At 39.8% G+C, this 14707-nt stretch overlaps 1 protein-coding gene across 1 annotated transcript; it reads right to left on the bottom strand.

Annotated features, from left to right (window-relative positions):
* Positions 1–10813: 10813 nt before the first annotated feature.
* On the bottom strand, positions 10814–13321 carry LOC145802675 (PKS-NRPS hybrid synthetase cheA-like). Its single transcript, XM_082895440.1, has 2 exons — positions 12109–13321; positions 10814–12029 (listed from the first exon to the last, which is right to left on the bottom strand). The coding sequence occupies exons 1-2, from the start codon at positions 13179–13181 to the stop codon at positions 10814–10816; spliced, it is 2289 nt and encodes a 762-aa protein (XP_082751566.1). The 5' UTR covers positions 13182–13321.
* Positions 13322–14707: the final 1386 nt, after the last annotated feature.

Raw genomic sequence — 14707 nt, 5'->3', positions numbered from 1 at the left:
AATAACATTCCCTCGATTATTAGAATCATGACTTTTATCACGACCTCTAAATGCACAAGCTTGAAATGTAAGCCATTTGACAGCATTTATTGTAGTCTTCAACTACAAACGGTTTTTTGCAACTTGTTGAGAAGTTTATTTCTCAACTATCTTCTCAATGTATTGCGATTGATTTGTTAAATCATGGCAAGATTTAACGGCAATTATGTGCAATGAATTAGGACCCTTTCCCATATAAATTAAGAAAGCACAATTCTTCCCATTATTGAATTTCTTCCATGAAGAAAATCCGTCAAAAATGAAAGCGCTAGAAATAATGCGTCCATTCGATTTTGTAAAAGGTTAGCAAGGAAGACAAAAGGCACAATGTTTGGTTGGAGAATATTCTAGCCAATCTGTAAATAACTTGTACTAAGAAGCTAGAAAATGACGCCCATTCTTCTCTTCAAAAGGTTGGTTGTCAAGTTGGTATGGTCCAAATTTGATGTAAGCTCGTCGAATCTCATCACGTTGAGATATCAAATAATCCCAAATTTGTGGTCATAGTCCTGGATCCCTTACCAAAGAAGATGTATCAACTTCTTTGGATTCTATTCTAGGCACTTTACAAGGATGTTGTTCAGGAATTGAAGCTTCAACATTATCAGTGGAAGGTTTTGTAGTTGCATTAACTTCTATATCTTGAGAGCCTCTTTTCTTAAAGAAAGAATCAATTTTTTTGTTCACCATGATTCACCTAACATTCAACTTAATTTGATTTAAGAACCTGAAAATTGTTAAACAATTTTTGTTACTCACTAGGTAAGAAGCACACCAACAATATAATTTAATCTAATAAAGGACATGTCATTTTCAATGGGTATGCAATAAAAAAAATTAACATAACAAGCAACATGTCAATAGAAATGTAATATAAAAGTTTAAATAGTTTACTGAGAATTACACAAATAGTTCCATTACTAGCATTACCAAGTTCATAGTCCAATCTTTTTTCCCTAAATAATAAACCCCAACTCTGAGAGAGAGAGAGAGAGAGAGAGAGAGAGAGTGTGTGTGTGTGTGTGTGTGTGTTTGCGTACGTACCAAAGTATTGCTTGAGGAATCATGATCTTGAACGCCGGAAGACTCACAGTGCATGAGAGAGAGATTGTGTTTTGGGTCACTGGTTCTAATGATTTGGGTTCACTAGTTGTGAAATAAGAGAGAGAAGAGAAGCTTCTTTGTTTTGAATATATGATGACTGCTCTAGGTAGGCTACTATTGCCTACATATGATTGAGACTTGTATCTTCTTGAGTAATCATTTATTATTATTATTATTTAGTTATAAGCAAACAACTAAAACATTTGGGCCCTAATCAAACAAAAAGGATTTTAACATATTAACAAATAAATTCTCAATCATTTAAACATTACTAAATTTAAAATAAAAAAGTAATCATACTTAAAAATAAATAAATTTTAAAATTTTTAAGTACAAAATTTAGGAGGTGGCGGTTCTTAAATTTTTTGCAAAAACTTTGGGGTGGCGAACCTGTATAATTTTAAAATATTTGTAATTTTATTACAAAGTCTAGGGGGGGTTTTCAAAACTTTGGGGTGGCGGTTGCCCCTACCAGCCCCCCCTCTCAATCCATCCTTGACAACAATGAAGGTCCCAAAAGACCCAAATCAAAGCAATTCAAAACTTGATTCAAAGTTCAACAACCATACAACCCCAAATTTTTATTTTTATTTTTGGAATAAATAAACAAATAAATCAAAAAACAGTGATATGCTGAAATAAACTACCATTAACAAAACAAACAAGTAACGGGTAGGAAATCATTCAAAACTCAATATATATAAACAACAATAAAGAAGTTGGTTGGGATTGGAGTTGAAAGTTCTTGAAGAAATCAAAGATGTATCCCTTCGAATTTGGGGGGAAGGGGGGGTGTCTTTTTGATAAGTTCTTCAACAAGGAGGATCTCAATCTTCATCGGAGTCTCCGCTGTAGTTGCCTCGCCGCCGCACATTCTTCTTCGTTTCTATGTACTGGTCTTTCAATCTGAAGTGTGTAAAAGCTAGGAGAGAAAAGAAAAGAAGTTGAAAACAAGGGAATGAGGGGAAAAGAAAAAGAAAAAAAATATTCAAAACGACGTCGTTTTGGCAGCACAGTAGAAACTGCCGTAAGGAAGCACGACAGACGATCTAGACTCAGGCCGAAGATAAGTCAATTTTTTAAAACCCTTTTGGAGCTTTCTTTGTAGTTTTACAAACATTGAAATTGTGATTTTTTTCTTCTTCAAAATTTTATATGGAATATAGATCGATTGTATTGACCTTGTCGAATAGGTTAAAATTTGTAGTTTTTATAAAAAAAAAGTGATGTATAAATTATGAAATTTAAGAATTTTGAAACAATAAAGTAACAAATTCACATGTCAGTTTGGTTGGTATGCGTGCTTAACACAGAGAACAGTTTATAGTAATTTTTTGTGCAAGGCGCATTTGGGAACTAGGATTTTCATCTAAAAAGTCCAAAAATTATTATAAATTATCATAAATATTTTTTATTTTTTTTAAAAAATAAAAAATTTAACTAAAATAAGTGAGAGGGTAATTTATATGTAAATTGGGCCGAACTGGGCAATGGGCTGTTCTTTGGGCCGTAATGAAGAGGCTTGGGAGATGGGCCATGGTTAGTAAGGCTCTTGCCGCCAAACTAAGTAAAAAGGCTTGGTCAACGGTTAGTTCGGTCACCCCGATTAGAAGAAGTTAGTTCGGCCACGCCACTCGGAGCCGAGATACGGCGACTTCGCACGGTAAGCCTAGCTTTGGTTAGCCCGGTCCAAGCTTGCTACGGTTAGCTCGGTCTCAATAGGTCAAACCGGGGTACACGCTGTGAAGAGAGAGCCGAGCTAACTAGAGTTCGGTCGTTTTGGCCCATTTAGCATGGCTATGTTATCCCGGTCGTTTTTCCATACTACCGGTTTGAAACCATCTCACTTGGTTTAAGCAGTGAGGAGGGTGTTGAAGGATAAGCATTGTCTTTCAGGAGAGTGAATCCTAGGAGGACTCTACATGGAGGATTAAAAGTCCTACTAGGATTGTGCCACATGGAACCTATAAAAGCTCACAAACATCACCTATGGAGAGGTAACACACAACTTTGATTCTCGAATACACAGAGCTTTTTGTCTTTGCCTATTTTGCTGACTTAGGCATCGGAGAGGTATCCGGCACACACCCGCCGGCTAGCTCACGTTTGTGTTTTCAGGGAGTAAAGCGACGACGTACGGAGGAGCGCAGACTTGATCAACAGGATTATACGGGAAGAATATTTTGTGCCCGCACAATTGGCGCCGTCTGTGGAAAAATCAGACTAGCACAAAACCTCTTGATCAAGCTTTTCCTCTTTAAAAGCAATGGCGCACAACAAAGATTTGCCGCAGTCTGCCATCAACGGACAAACACCAAAGGGGGGTGCAAGGTGCGAAGGCCTACCTTCTATCCCTCCCATGGCGGACTTGGAACCACAGCGACAAAATCCCAGGAGGGATGCAAGGGGGAGGAGGCAGACTAACAGCCCTCGTCACTCTCGTTCACAAAGTCCTGACAGACAAAGGCGGAGGATTGATCCTCAAGTTCTGGAGGACCGCGTCAAGGAGCAAGATGAATTAATAAGGAAGAGGGTGGCGGACATGGAGGCCATGAAGAGCCAGATCAAGGGAAAAAGGGTGGCGACAGGAGAGGGGCGCAAAGGCAATGTGCCTCCTCGCCACTTAGAAGATCGTAGTAGGCATACCACGACATCGCAAGCAGAGAGTAGAAGCCTCAGGACAGGCGACACTTAATCAAGGACTCCCAGAACTCGTTACTCCAGGTCTGAGAGAACGAGATCATTGAGGTCTTACGCTGAGGGAAATACTTATCGGCCCTCACATACGCACCAGACATCATCCAGGCAAACGAAGTTGCCTAGATCGCCCGACTTACGGACTGTGCTTGAAGAAAGGACGCGACAGAAGGAGGATGCTAGGGCTCGCGACCCGCACAGAATTTTGGCCCTTCGGCGGTTGGCTCCTCGGATGCATGGAAGTGTCGAAGTTGGAATGCCAATACCACACCTTGCATACGAACCAACAGATAAAGCGTTGGCAAGACTACATAGCTCGCCGTTCGTTCCGGCAATTGAGAATGCATCATTACCCTCAGGCTTCATCCAACCTAAATTTACCACGTACGAAGGGAAGACAGACCCTTACATGCACCTCAGCCACTTCCGCCAGGTTATGGCGGTATATCGACCATGTGCATCCTCTTCCCATAAAGCCTTGGTGACCTAGGCTTGACTTGGTTCGAAAAACTTCCAGAAGGCAGCATAGCCTCCTGGGCGCAATTGGCGGTGGCATTCGTAGCAAGGTTCAGAACAAACACCAAAATTTCGGTGGAAATTGATCAACTGCTCTCCATCGACATGGGCGAAAAAGAGTCATTAAAATCCTACAATAGCCGCTACTGGGAGACCTTCAACCAAATTGGGGACTGCCCCACCAATCTCGCTATCGCACAATACAAAAGAGGCCTTCCAGTCGGGAACAGACTAAGGGACTCAATCACTATGACACCGCCTCTCACAATGGAGGCCTTAATGGAGAGAGTGCACCAACACATTCGGGTAGAAGAAGATGGCGCCCGTGCTAAGGCAAAGTCTAGCACGATCGCAGTACCAAATAAAAAGACCGCGACAAAGGTCAACGCGGTAGAACGTCCGAACAAAAACGGACGAGGCAGGCGGGACAACGGAGAAGACCAAGATAAAAGATGGCTAAGAGTCCGCACCGCCATTACCACGGTATTCAAAAAGCCAATCTACCGGATTCTAAGCGAGATACGCGATGAACCTTTCGTCAGATGGCCTGCCAAGCTAGGAGAGGCTCAGAAGGACTACGACGAAAGATCGCGATGCACCTTTCACAAAGAAAAGGGGCACCGCACTGAAAATTGTATGCCATTGAGGCAGCATCTGGAGGAGTTGGTGGCAGCCGATCACCTAGATAAATACATTGAAGGAGGGACGCAACCAGCCCCCCAGAACCACAATAACCCTAATGGAATGCCAATTGACGCCCCACCTCAAGGTGTGATCAATGTGATACATGGAGTATTCGAACCTGAGCGTGTATGCGAGCTCAGAGGATCGATCAAGAAGGCTGAGTACTTAAAAGAAGTACTAAGCGCCCAACCTACCATCAAAAAGGGGAGAACAGACTCTACGAATGTCATCTCCTTTTTAGACAGAGACTTGGAAAGAATATATTGCCCTCACAACGATGCACTGGTCGTCACCCTCCGCATCAAGGATTACGACGTCAAGCGAATTTTGATAGACCAAGGTAGCTCGTGTGAGATAATGTACTACGACACCTTCAAACAACTGAAATTTGAGGACAAAGACTTGGCACCAACTGTGTCCCCCCTGATCGGATTCAACTCAATGCCAGAGTGGCCAGTCGGCAAGATCATCCTTCCAGTCAGGGCAGGAAGCATGACAAAACAAGTGGAATTTTGGGTGTTAAAGGTCCCTTCCACTTACAGCATAATCTTGGGAAGAACATGGCTGCATGCCATGCGATCTGTAGCGTCATCCTACCATCAAGTAATGCGGTTCCCCAACAATGTTGGAGTAATTGAAGAGGTCTTTGGAGACCAGATTATGTCCAAGCAATGCTTTGTCACTGTTAATGGCAGCCGCGCTGCCAAGGGATATGTTCATTCGGTGGAAGAACCTGAGAGCAATGAACTGTTCGCAGATGTCGGCAAAGCAGCTGATCAAAAAGCAGTGGAAGATTTGGTAGAGGTAAGAATAGATGAAAAGAACCCGAATAAGTTCTTTTTGCTCGGTTCGTCGTTGTCCAGCACTGAGAGATTAGAGGTCCTGGAATTCTTGACCTCTAACATCGAAGTATTCGCCTGGACACAAACAGCATTGTGCTGTTGGGCTTGTGGACCTTGTCCAGAACACAATATATTTGAGCCATTGGGTTAACCGAATAGATTATTTTTGTAAAAAATTAATTTGATCGAATATCGGTAACTGCCAATTTAAATTACATTTTTCTTGAAAAAAAAATGGACTATTTTTTTTAAGACAAATGTTATTTGAATATAAAACTATTAATATCCGATTAAATTAATATTTTTATAAAAATAATTTACTCGATAAACCACACAACCCTAATTACTCGAATCATTGACGTGAGGCTCAAGATGGGGCTTACAAGCCCAACAACACGGTACTGTTGGGCTACCCCAACAACAACAAAACCAATCCCTGAATCCACAACACTTTTTTTATGAGAGGTTTGCTAATAATAAAGTATATAAAATATCAAAATATTTGTATACATTTGAAAATTTTAATACACTTTTTATATATTTTTCTAATGCTAACAAAAACTCTAAGAAATAAGACTGCTTTTAATATTTTCCTTTTATGAATTTCATTTATGTGTAGTCCATATAAACAAAACAATCTCATTGATATTTAGTAACTATTAATTTTTTTATTAGTAATGTTAAGAATAGTAATATTAATAAACATATCACCTAAATTTAAACAGTCACGGGAGATACTCGTATAATTTTTTATTTTTATTTTTGTTATATTTTATATATGTTTGATTTTGTATTTAATTTTTTTTCTAAAAGAAACTTTAAATAAATGAAAAATTACAAATCCATAAAGTGTTAAAAATAATTATAAAATTAATGAAAAATTTATAATTTTAATTATTAATATTAATAAAAAAATTTACAAAAAACCTTGGGGCCCATAGCAGCTGGCAGTTTTTTTTTTTTTTTTTTTTTTTTTTGTGTGTGTGTGTGTGTGTGTGTGTGGGGAACAGATAGCAGCTGGCAGTTGAGCCAATTAATCTACCGTTCACCTACGAGCCATTTGTTGGTTATCAAACGAATATGCTAAACCATGTATTAGAAAATTTATTGGGTGGTACTGGGGCATGGGTACGTGGGTGTTAAATTGTGTGTTATTGGTTAGAATAATATTATATGCACCAATTAGGGGTGTTTTGGGATGGAAAAATGTTTGGGACCTCATTTTTTGGGGGTTCCATGACCCACAATTTGAGCTTGGCTTTTGATGTATATGTGAGGTCCACTTATGTATGAGTGGTTGGGATGAAAGTGAGGGTTGTAGGGGTCATATATATGTGAGAGTCTCTATCACAATTGTTTACTTTTTTTTGATCAATGTGGCTCATTTAGTTGCTTGTTGGAACATGGAGGATAATCAAGTAATTTCACACATTGCGTTTTGTGTGCTTCCCAAGGGAGCTTCTATATACACACACCCTTTCCTCTCTATACAAATCTTTCTTAATACACACACTAAAAAAATAAATCCTAATATATTTGACTCACTACACACACCTATCATTCCACATATACCCCCAAATGTAAATCATACACACACACCCCCTCACACACACACACACCCGTGAGACCCCTCTCACACACACACACCCATCTGAGAACCCCTCTCACACACACACCCATCTCTCACACTCTCCACCGTTCCTCCCCAAAAGCTTCATCCATCCATTTGTGTCATTGAAGTTTTGGCATTGAAGAGCATTGAAATTTTCACATTTTAGGTTAGTTTACACAGATTATAATCTTCTCATTCATATTTTATTTGTAATGTAGGGTTAATTTTTATCATTTTCGAAATTTTCAGTCCACTGTGATTGCCGTGTTTCATTCGGAACTGGTTATTCAAAATTTTTGTTTTTGTTCGGCAGTAGAGTTCCGAAATTTCTGCTTCCATTCGGCTCTATAGTTCCGAAAATATTGACTTGGTTCGGTTTTCAAGTGCCGAAAATAATTTTTTTTTCGGTTTTCAACTTCCGAATATGAGCTATAATTTCGGACAACAACTTCCGAACAGAACAGGTATTTTCGGACAACAACTTCCGAACAGAGTAGGTGTTTTCGGACAACAACTTCCGAACAGAAAATATTTTTTTTTTCCTTCTAACACTTAATTAAAACACTTAATTATAACACTTAATTATAACACTCACTACACACACTCTCATTAATTTTACACACACTCTCATTATAATTTAAAACACTTATTATTTACACACACACTCTCATTAATTTTGCACACACACTCATTACACACACACTTATATTTTAAAACACTCTCATTAATTTTACACACACTATGTTTATTTACACACACACTCATTACACACACTTAGTATTTTTTGCAGATAATATGGATTCTGAATATCAACAACGTGTCCCACCTACTGCTTCAAATAGACGACGTCGTGAATTGGATGTAGACCATCAACGGGGACGAGGGCGTGGGCGAGGACGAGGTCAAGGTCGTGGTCGAGGTCGTGATCCAGTTTCGGTAGAATATGATATTCCCAGTGCCAGTCAAAGTGGGGGCCGAAGCCAAAGACGAGTTGAAGGTTATGATATGCCTAACATTGGTGTGGAGGATACCTCTTTACCTGATTCTCCTCCTGTCCAGGAAGAGTACCTTACTCATGCTTTTCCAGGTGGACCGAATGATCCGTCAATACTGCAGAGTTTCAATAGTCATGTGGCTGCAGCTATTTGGCACGGGGAGATAAACATTCCTCAGTAAAACTGAAATTCATTTGTGTATAAGTTTTTTTTTTTTTTTTTGTGTGTTGTATGGTAGTTTGCAATGAGATATCATTTGTGTTGTAGGAACGAGGGGCCCTAAAGTGTCATATTCACTCTTCCAAGATCCTTGCATGGCCATGGTGGTTAGTAGAGAACAACACCAGATTCAAAGCCATTATTGAGCAGTCTGGACTGTCACAGTTAGCTCGTTGCACTTATCGATTCGTCAACAAGCTTCTAGTCTCATGTTTTGTTGAGAGATGGCAACCTGAGACGAACACATTTCACATGACAGTTGGTGAGATGACCTTGACCCTGGATGATGTTGGCACTATTCTTGGCCTTCCCATTGTAGGCAAATCAGTCAGCATACCAGATGTGACAGATCATCATGGAGTTACATTACTCGTTTATGGCTTGGGGATTACTGAACGTGCAGCATATGAAGAGGTTTCTTCTGCTGGTGGCAATTCAGTCAGGCTTGAATGGTTGCGAAGTTAGTTTGGTGGTGTCACAGATTCAGACCCCGAGGAGGCTATATAGTGCGCTGCAAGAGCTTATTTATTGTTTCTGTTGGGATGTACACTCTTCAGTGACAAGAGTGGCGGCAGGGTTCCCGTTGTTTACCTCGGCTTGTTGATGGATTTGGGATCCATACATACTTATGCCTGGGGTGCTGCTGCATTAGCATTTTTATATCGACAGTTGGGGTTTGCTAGCCGGTCTGGGGTTAAGCAGATGGGTGGTTATATGACTCTTTTGGAGGCGTGGATTTATGAGCACTTCTGAGCATTCCAACCTCATCAGAACATGGGCTACAATGAAGACATGCCACATGTGTACCATTGGGCATCTAGGAGAGAGGCGGGTTCCTCCATTGACCATTTGAAATCTTTTCGAGCCGAGCTTGACAGTTTAGTAGCTACTGATGTAAGTTTACTCATCCTGCGATAATTTTAAGACTTCCATTTATCTTACCCTTTATGTACTTTAATGCAAAAACACTTTTACGTTTACAGGTTATTTGGGATCCATACCACAGTTGCAGAGACCGGCATCCATGTAACTCGGTTACGTTCTATCATGGATGCTTAAAGTGCTTAGACGTTGTCGAACCCTATCATCCAGATAGAGTTTTGAGGCAGTTTGGCAGGGTTCAAACCATCCCAGATGCACCGCTAGCTCCTAGTCGTGGTGCACGAGGTAACATATCTGCACGATATACCGTCATGTACAGATACTTGGATAGGATGTGGGAGGCTTGAGATAACCATGTGTTGTCTGCGCAACGGAGGAGCACACCAGTTCGTCAGCCTTGGCAATGTGTACCGGGTTACATGGATTGGTATAAGAATATCACGCACCTATATGTCGAGCACACTAATGAACCGCGTGTCCATGACCATCAGGATTTCAGCGAACATGCGGATGTAATCTATTATCCTCTCTGATGCACATGTAACTTACTTTTTTTTTATTTTGATATGTTCCCTAAAATGTGATATTCTTTTCACATGCAGCGTATTGCACATGCACTATAGATTTCACATCCTATTATTGACGCTGGTTATCAGGAGGGGATTCGCCATCCTTATCGACTTTACCAGGCTATCGAGAGTATGACACATGTTCTTGAAGGTCAGCACATTGACGAAGCTGGACCTAGTTCTGCTGAACCTAGTTCTGCTGGAGGTCGCTTTCCATCTTCGACATTGACATACAGTCGTAGGCCTAGGCGTAGGCATACAGCTGATTCGTGACATGTTATGTTGTTACATGTTATTTTGTTAGTTGATGAATATTGTTTGGTGTTTTTTGTAAGATGACATTGTTGTAATGGTAACAGTGGTTAATATTTTCTTATTAGAATGGAATGGCAACAATGGTATTGTAATGACATTGTAATGACCTTTCATTATTAGAATGGAATGGTAACAATGGTCGTTGATTTTGTAAATGATATTTTCTTATTACAATGAAATGGTAACAATGGTCGATAACATTCAATCCACATTGCAAAACATAACACATCAACATAAAAAACACATCCATTAATTTCTTCCATAATTGTAACATTGTCAAATGCATACATGTGTCATGCGACATCAACAACATCAAAAGTCTCTCAAGTAGCTACATTATCATGAATAATGTCCTTGAAATGTTGAATGCGACGCACATATGCATTCAAGTTGAGGTACTGGCACGGTTCTAAGAGGTAAAAAGGTGAGACATTGCGGTAAAGACAAGTGGTATAACACAAGATTGTAGCACGATGCAACAAGATGGCCCATGTCTGGCATAGTCATCCAATGTGAGTATCCAGGATTGTCTTCAAAGTATGACAATATGCTTGTCAATTCTTCAAACCTTTCATAGGACCCATAAAGTGTAATGTATTCCTCTTTGTGTGTGTGTAGCTCACCCAATAGGTCACGCCTAACCTGAGCCCAATCATCTTCTGTATGACCAATTGAAGCAGCTATAGCCCTGAAACCACAATTCCCATCTGCAGCTACATCCTTGACAAACTTAATATATGGTTTTAACCCAGTAGGGAAAGCATCAACATATGCACCAGGTTTCACTGTTCTAGTAATGTATGCCTTCCCTTTCGGGTTCACCTTCTCCTTTCCCTTAACAGGTCGTTTCGTCTTGGTTTGCAGAGTAGAAGCTAATGTAGTGATTTGAGTGTCCCTAGGTGAGAAGGAATCATGTCCAGATTGCACTAACTCAAATGCACACGGGTCACGACGGGTAGAAACATTGATCTTCTTATGATCCCGAGGACGTGTTTTGGGCTTCACCTCCGGCTCAACAAGAAAAGTGCTTTCCGGATATACAATCTCTTTCAACTTCTTCAAAAGCTCCAATCGCATGGTTCTATCACTTTCATTAAACTTGTTGACAAACAACTCTACTTCTGCATGACAAGTCACCTCTGTTTCCTCTTCTTTCTTGCATATGGAGATATGAAGTTGCCTCCAATGTGACTGTATGGTAGCAAGTGGTATAGGACGATCTTGTCTGATGTAGTCAGTAATCTCATGGGCGCAAGGTAAACCATGAGTGTGGCGAAGGACGCATCCACAAGCTTCAACATCAATACCAACGGAATTGGCTCTCTTACTCTCGTCAAGCAAATACTCCAATGCAGAAATAGACACATTCCCCCGTAGCTCCCTGAATTGAAAAGGTTTAAATTGATGTTGCACAACAGTTAGACTTTTCTCAAATGAAGCCTTGATATCAGTGTGTTGCAACTCAAGCAGACTGTGTATTTTCTCAAATGATGCCTGAAATGAGACTTGACATGAACCCAATTGTCTTTTAAGTTTTGCATGTGCACTCTCAGCCCTGTTCAATTCAATGTAAGTCAAGTTAAAATCAAGTACATGGCAGTTATTAATAACATATTCAACAAAAGTGATGTTACCGGTTCGTTGTAACATTGCCACAATGCATACACGTGTCTGTCCATGCCGCCACAAATTTGTCCTTGTAAGGAACCAACCAAGTATCCATGACATATTTGACTGCATCAGGATAACTACTGAATTCCTTAAGTAATGATTTAAGACGCTCCTCGTATTGAATTTCAGAAGATGAATACACTACAGAGTTCCACTCATGGTTGAACTTCTCCCATTTTTGCTGTGTCTCAAACATTTTCTTGCATTTGGTCAACACATTCTTACTGATATGCCAACGACATAATAAATGTCTGGCACTCGGGAATATCTTCTGTATGGCATTCATCAAGGCTAGCTCTCTGTCAGTAACAATAACTGTTGGCACAACAAACCCATCCATGACATCACGTAATGTGGCTAACACCCACGCATAGTTATCGACCCTCTCATACTGTAAGTATGCAAAAGCTACAGAGAATGTCATTTCAGTTGATGTCACTCCCACAATTTCAAGAAGAGGAAGCCGATATCTGTTGGTTTTATATGTGCAATCCATAATTAATATACGTGGGAAAGACCGAAATAAGTCCAAACTGGTAGGATGTGCCCAAAACAAGTCTGTCACAGTCATCGTGGACTCTTCAGACCGATGGCGCTCAATGTAATTATACTTGGCCAATTCACCCAATAAGTGTTGCATCTGTGATCTTCCAGCTCTCTGTACCACCCTGTTTCGATGGCGTACATTGTAAATGGTTTTAAGTGTGCTTACATTGAGGGCATCTCGCTGTTTTAAGGTTACTAGGATTTCTTTTGGCCGAACGATGCTCTTGGACATATCCATTAACAATGCTTTCTCATCCTTTGATAGCCTCCCCGCATATGAATGTCCCTCGAGGTGCTCTGCAGGTGGATGATTATGCAATCCGCATACTACAGTCAATGTCCATTCATCATATGTGGTAAACCTGTGAGCCCTCATATCAAAAGGACAACCACACTTCTTCGTACCGGTTATTCTTGATGTATTGTTGCCATCATGTTTTAACTTCTTTGTTGCTCTATATTGGCCACTCCTCTCACAAGCAAGATACATCCTGGGTCTTTTTTTCCCTCCACCATAGTCTGATGTTTTGATTACAATGACCAAACCATTTCTCTTTCCAACTTCACGTACCCAGTTGAGCAATTCATCCTTACTTTTGAATACCTACAAAGTTAAATAAATATTATCAAACATTTACATTTAGTGAGCAATTCAAAACATAATCGTTATAATTTCGTAGACTGAACCTGTTCAGTTGTGAAATGAGTGGTGTAATGTAACACAAAATTCGCGCAAACCTGACTTCCTTGAGTTGACACATATTCCTGCATGTTTTGTATAACATTACAAATTTTTAATGGCATTATAAAGATTAATTTGCAATTTGAAACTGTAAATTTGGTATGCAGTTTGCAAATTTGGAATATAAAATGGAAAAAAAAAATTTACTTCATTCGGAAGTAGTTGTCCGAATTTTTTTTCAAATTTCGGAAGTTGAATGTTGTATAAGTTAACATTTTTCGGACAACAACTTCCGAATTTGTACATATTTTTCGGACAACAACTTCCGAAATTTATCACTTTATTCGGACATCAACTTCCGAAAATACATAATTATTTCGGTAGTACATTTCCGAACAAAATAACAAAATTCGGCTCTGGTTATCCGAACGACGCTGCGAAAAAAAAAAATTAAACTCACATTTCCTTCGCTCTGCGTCACATGAATACTTATTTGCTGATTTTGAGAAGACAAATCCTCCATCACAAATAAGTAATGAAGAATGAGGAAGGAAGAATGAGGAAGACAGCTTGTGGAAGGAGTGTGGAGCTTGTGCAAGGAGTGTACACTAATGAAGAATGGAGTAACTTTGGAGCTCTGGTATGGAGTAACGTGTGTGTGTGGATCATTTAGCAAAATGAGGAAGCAGAGGCATTGCAACGTCTGTGTGTGTATTGAGAGGATGTGTGTTTATTTGAATTGTGTGAGATGTCTATAATGGTAATTTTATTTAGGGATAAAATTGTAATAAAAATAAAATTCATTAAGTGTGTGCAAAGAGTGGAATTGGTATGTGCAAATAGAGGCTCCCGCTTCCCAAATGGTGTTCTAGCTTTTTGTAGCTGCCAGGCTGCGTCTTTGGAAGCTACAAAACGTAGCTTTTTGTTGGGTTCCTAAATGACCACTTAGTATATTAGTTACTGTATCAATTAATGATGTGGCATAATTTTAAGATATTTTTGATATTTTTAATTTGTATAGTGAGTGTGATCAACAATAATGTCATAACTAGTTATGGGGACATAATTTTTAAATGACAACACGTGGCCAAGGTGTCACCGAAGTACCAGCCGAGGTGCCACGTGTCTTGGTCATGACGCTGAGATGATCTTGGCTAGGCCGAGGTTAAGAAACCGAAATCCGGGATAAGCAGATAAGGGACAAGAGTCCTAGAATGAGAGAGGACTTCAGTTTGGGTAAAGATAAGACTCTTAGAGAGTTTATCCCAATCCTACTGGAAGTCCAAGATTAGCAGTAATCCTAAGTCTATTGAAGCTGAGCTTCTATTGGGACT

This window comes from Camellia sinensis, chromosome 11, assembly GCF_055761805.1.
Source record: "Camellia sinensis isolate YWXY chromosome 11, ASM5576180v1, whole genome shotgun sequence".
In the NCBI taxonomy this organism is placed as follows: domain Eukaryota; kingdom Viridiplantae; phylum Streptophyta; class Magnoliopsida; order Ericales; family Theaceae; genus Camellia; species Camellia sinensis.
The sequence above is the reverse complement of the archived record's forward strand: the minus strand, read 5'-3'. Positions and strand labels throughout refer to the sequence as shown.

Bases quoted from the DNA above. Each gene is read 5' to 3' on its own strand.
- LOC145802675 (XM_082895440.1), bottom strand. From the start codon at position 13,181: ATGTATCTTGCTTGTGAGAGGAGTGGCCAATATAGAGCAACAAAGAAG. The intron at 12,030-12,108 runs GTAACATCACTT...TGAATTGAACAG, and splicing joins GGCAATGTTACAACGAACCG to GGCTGAGAGTGCACATGCAA.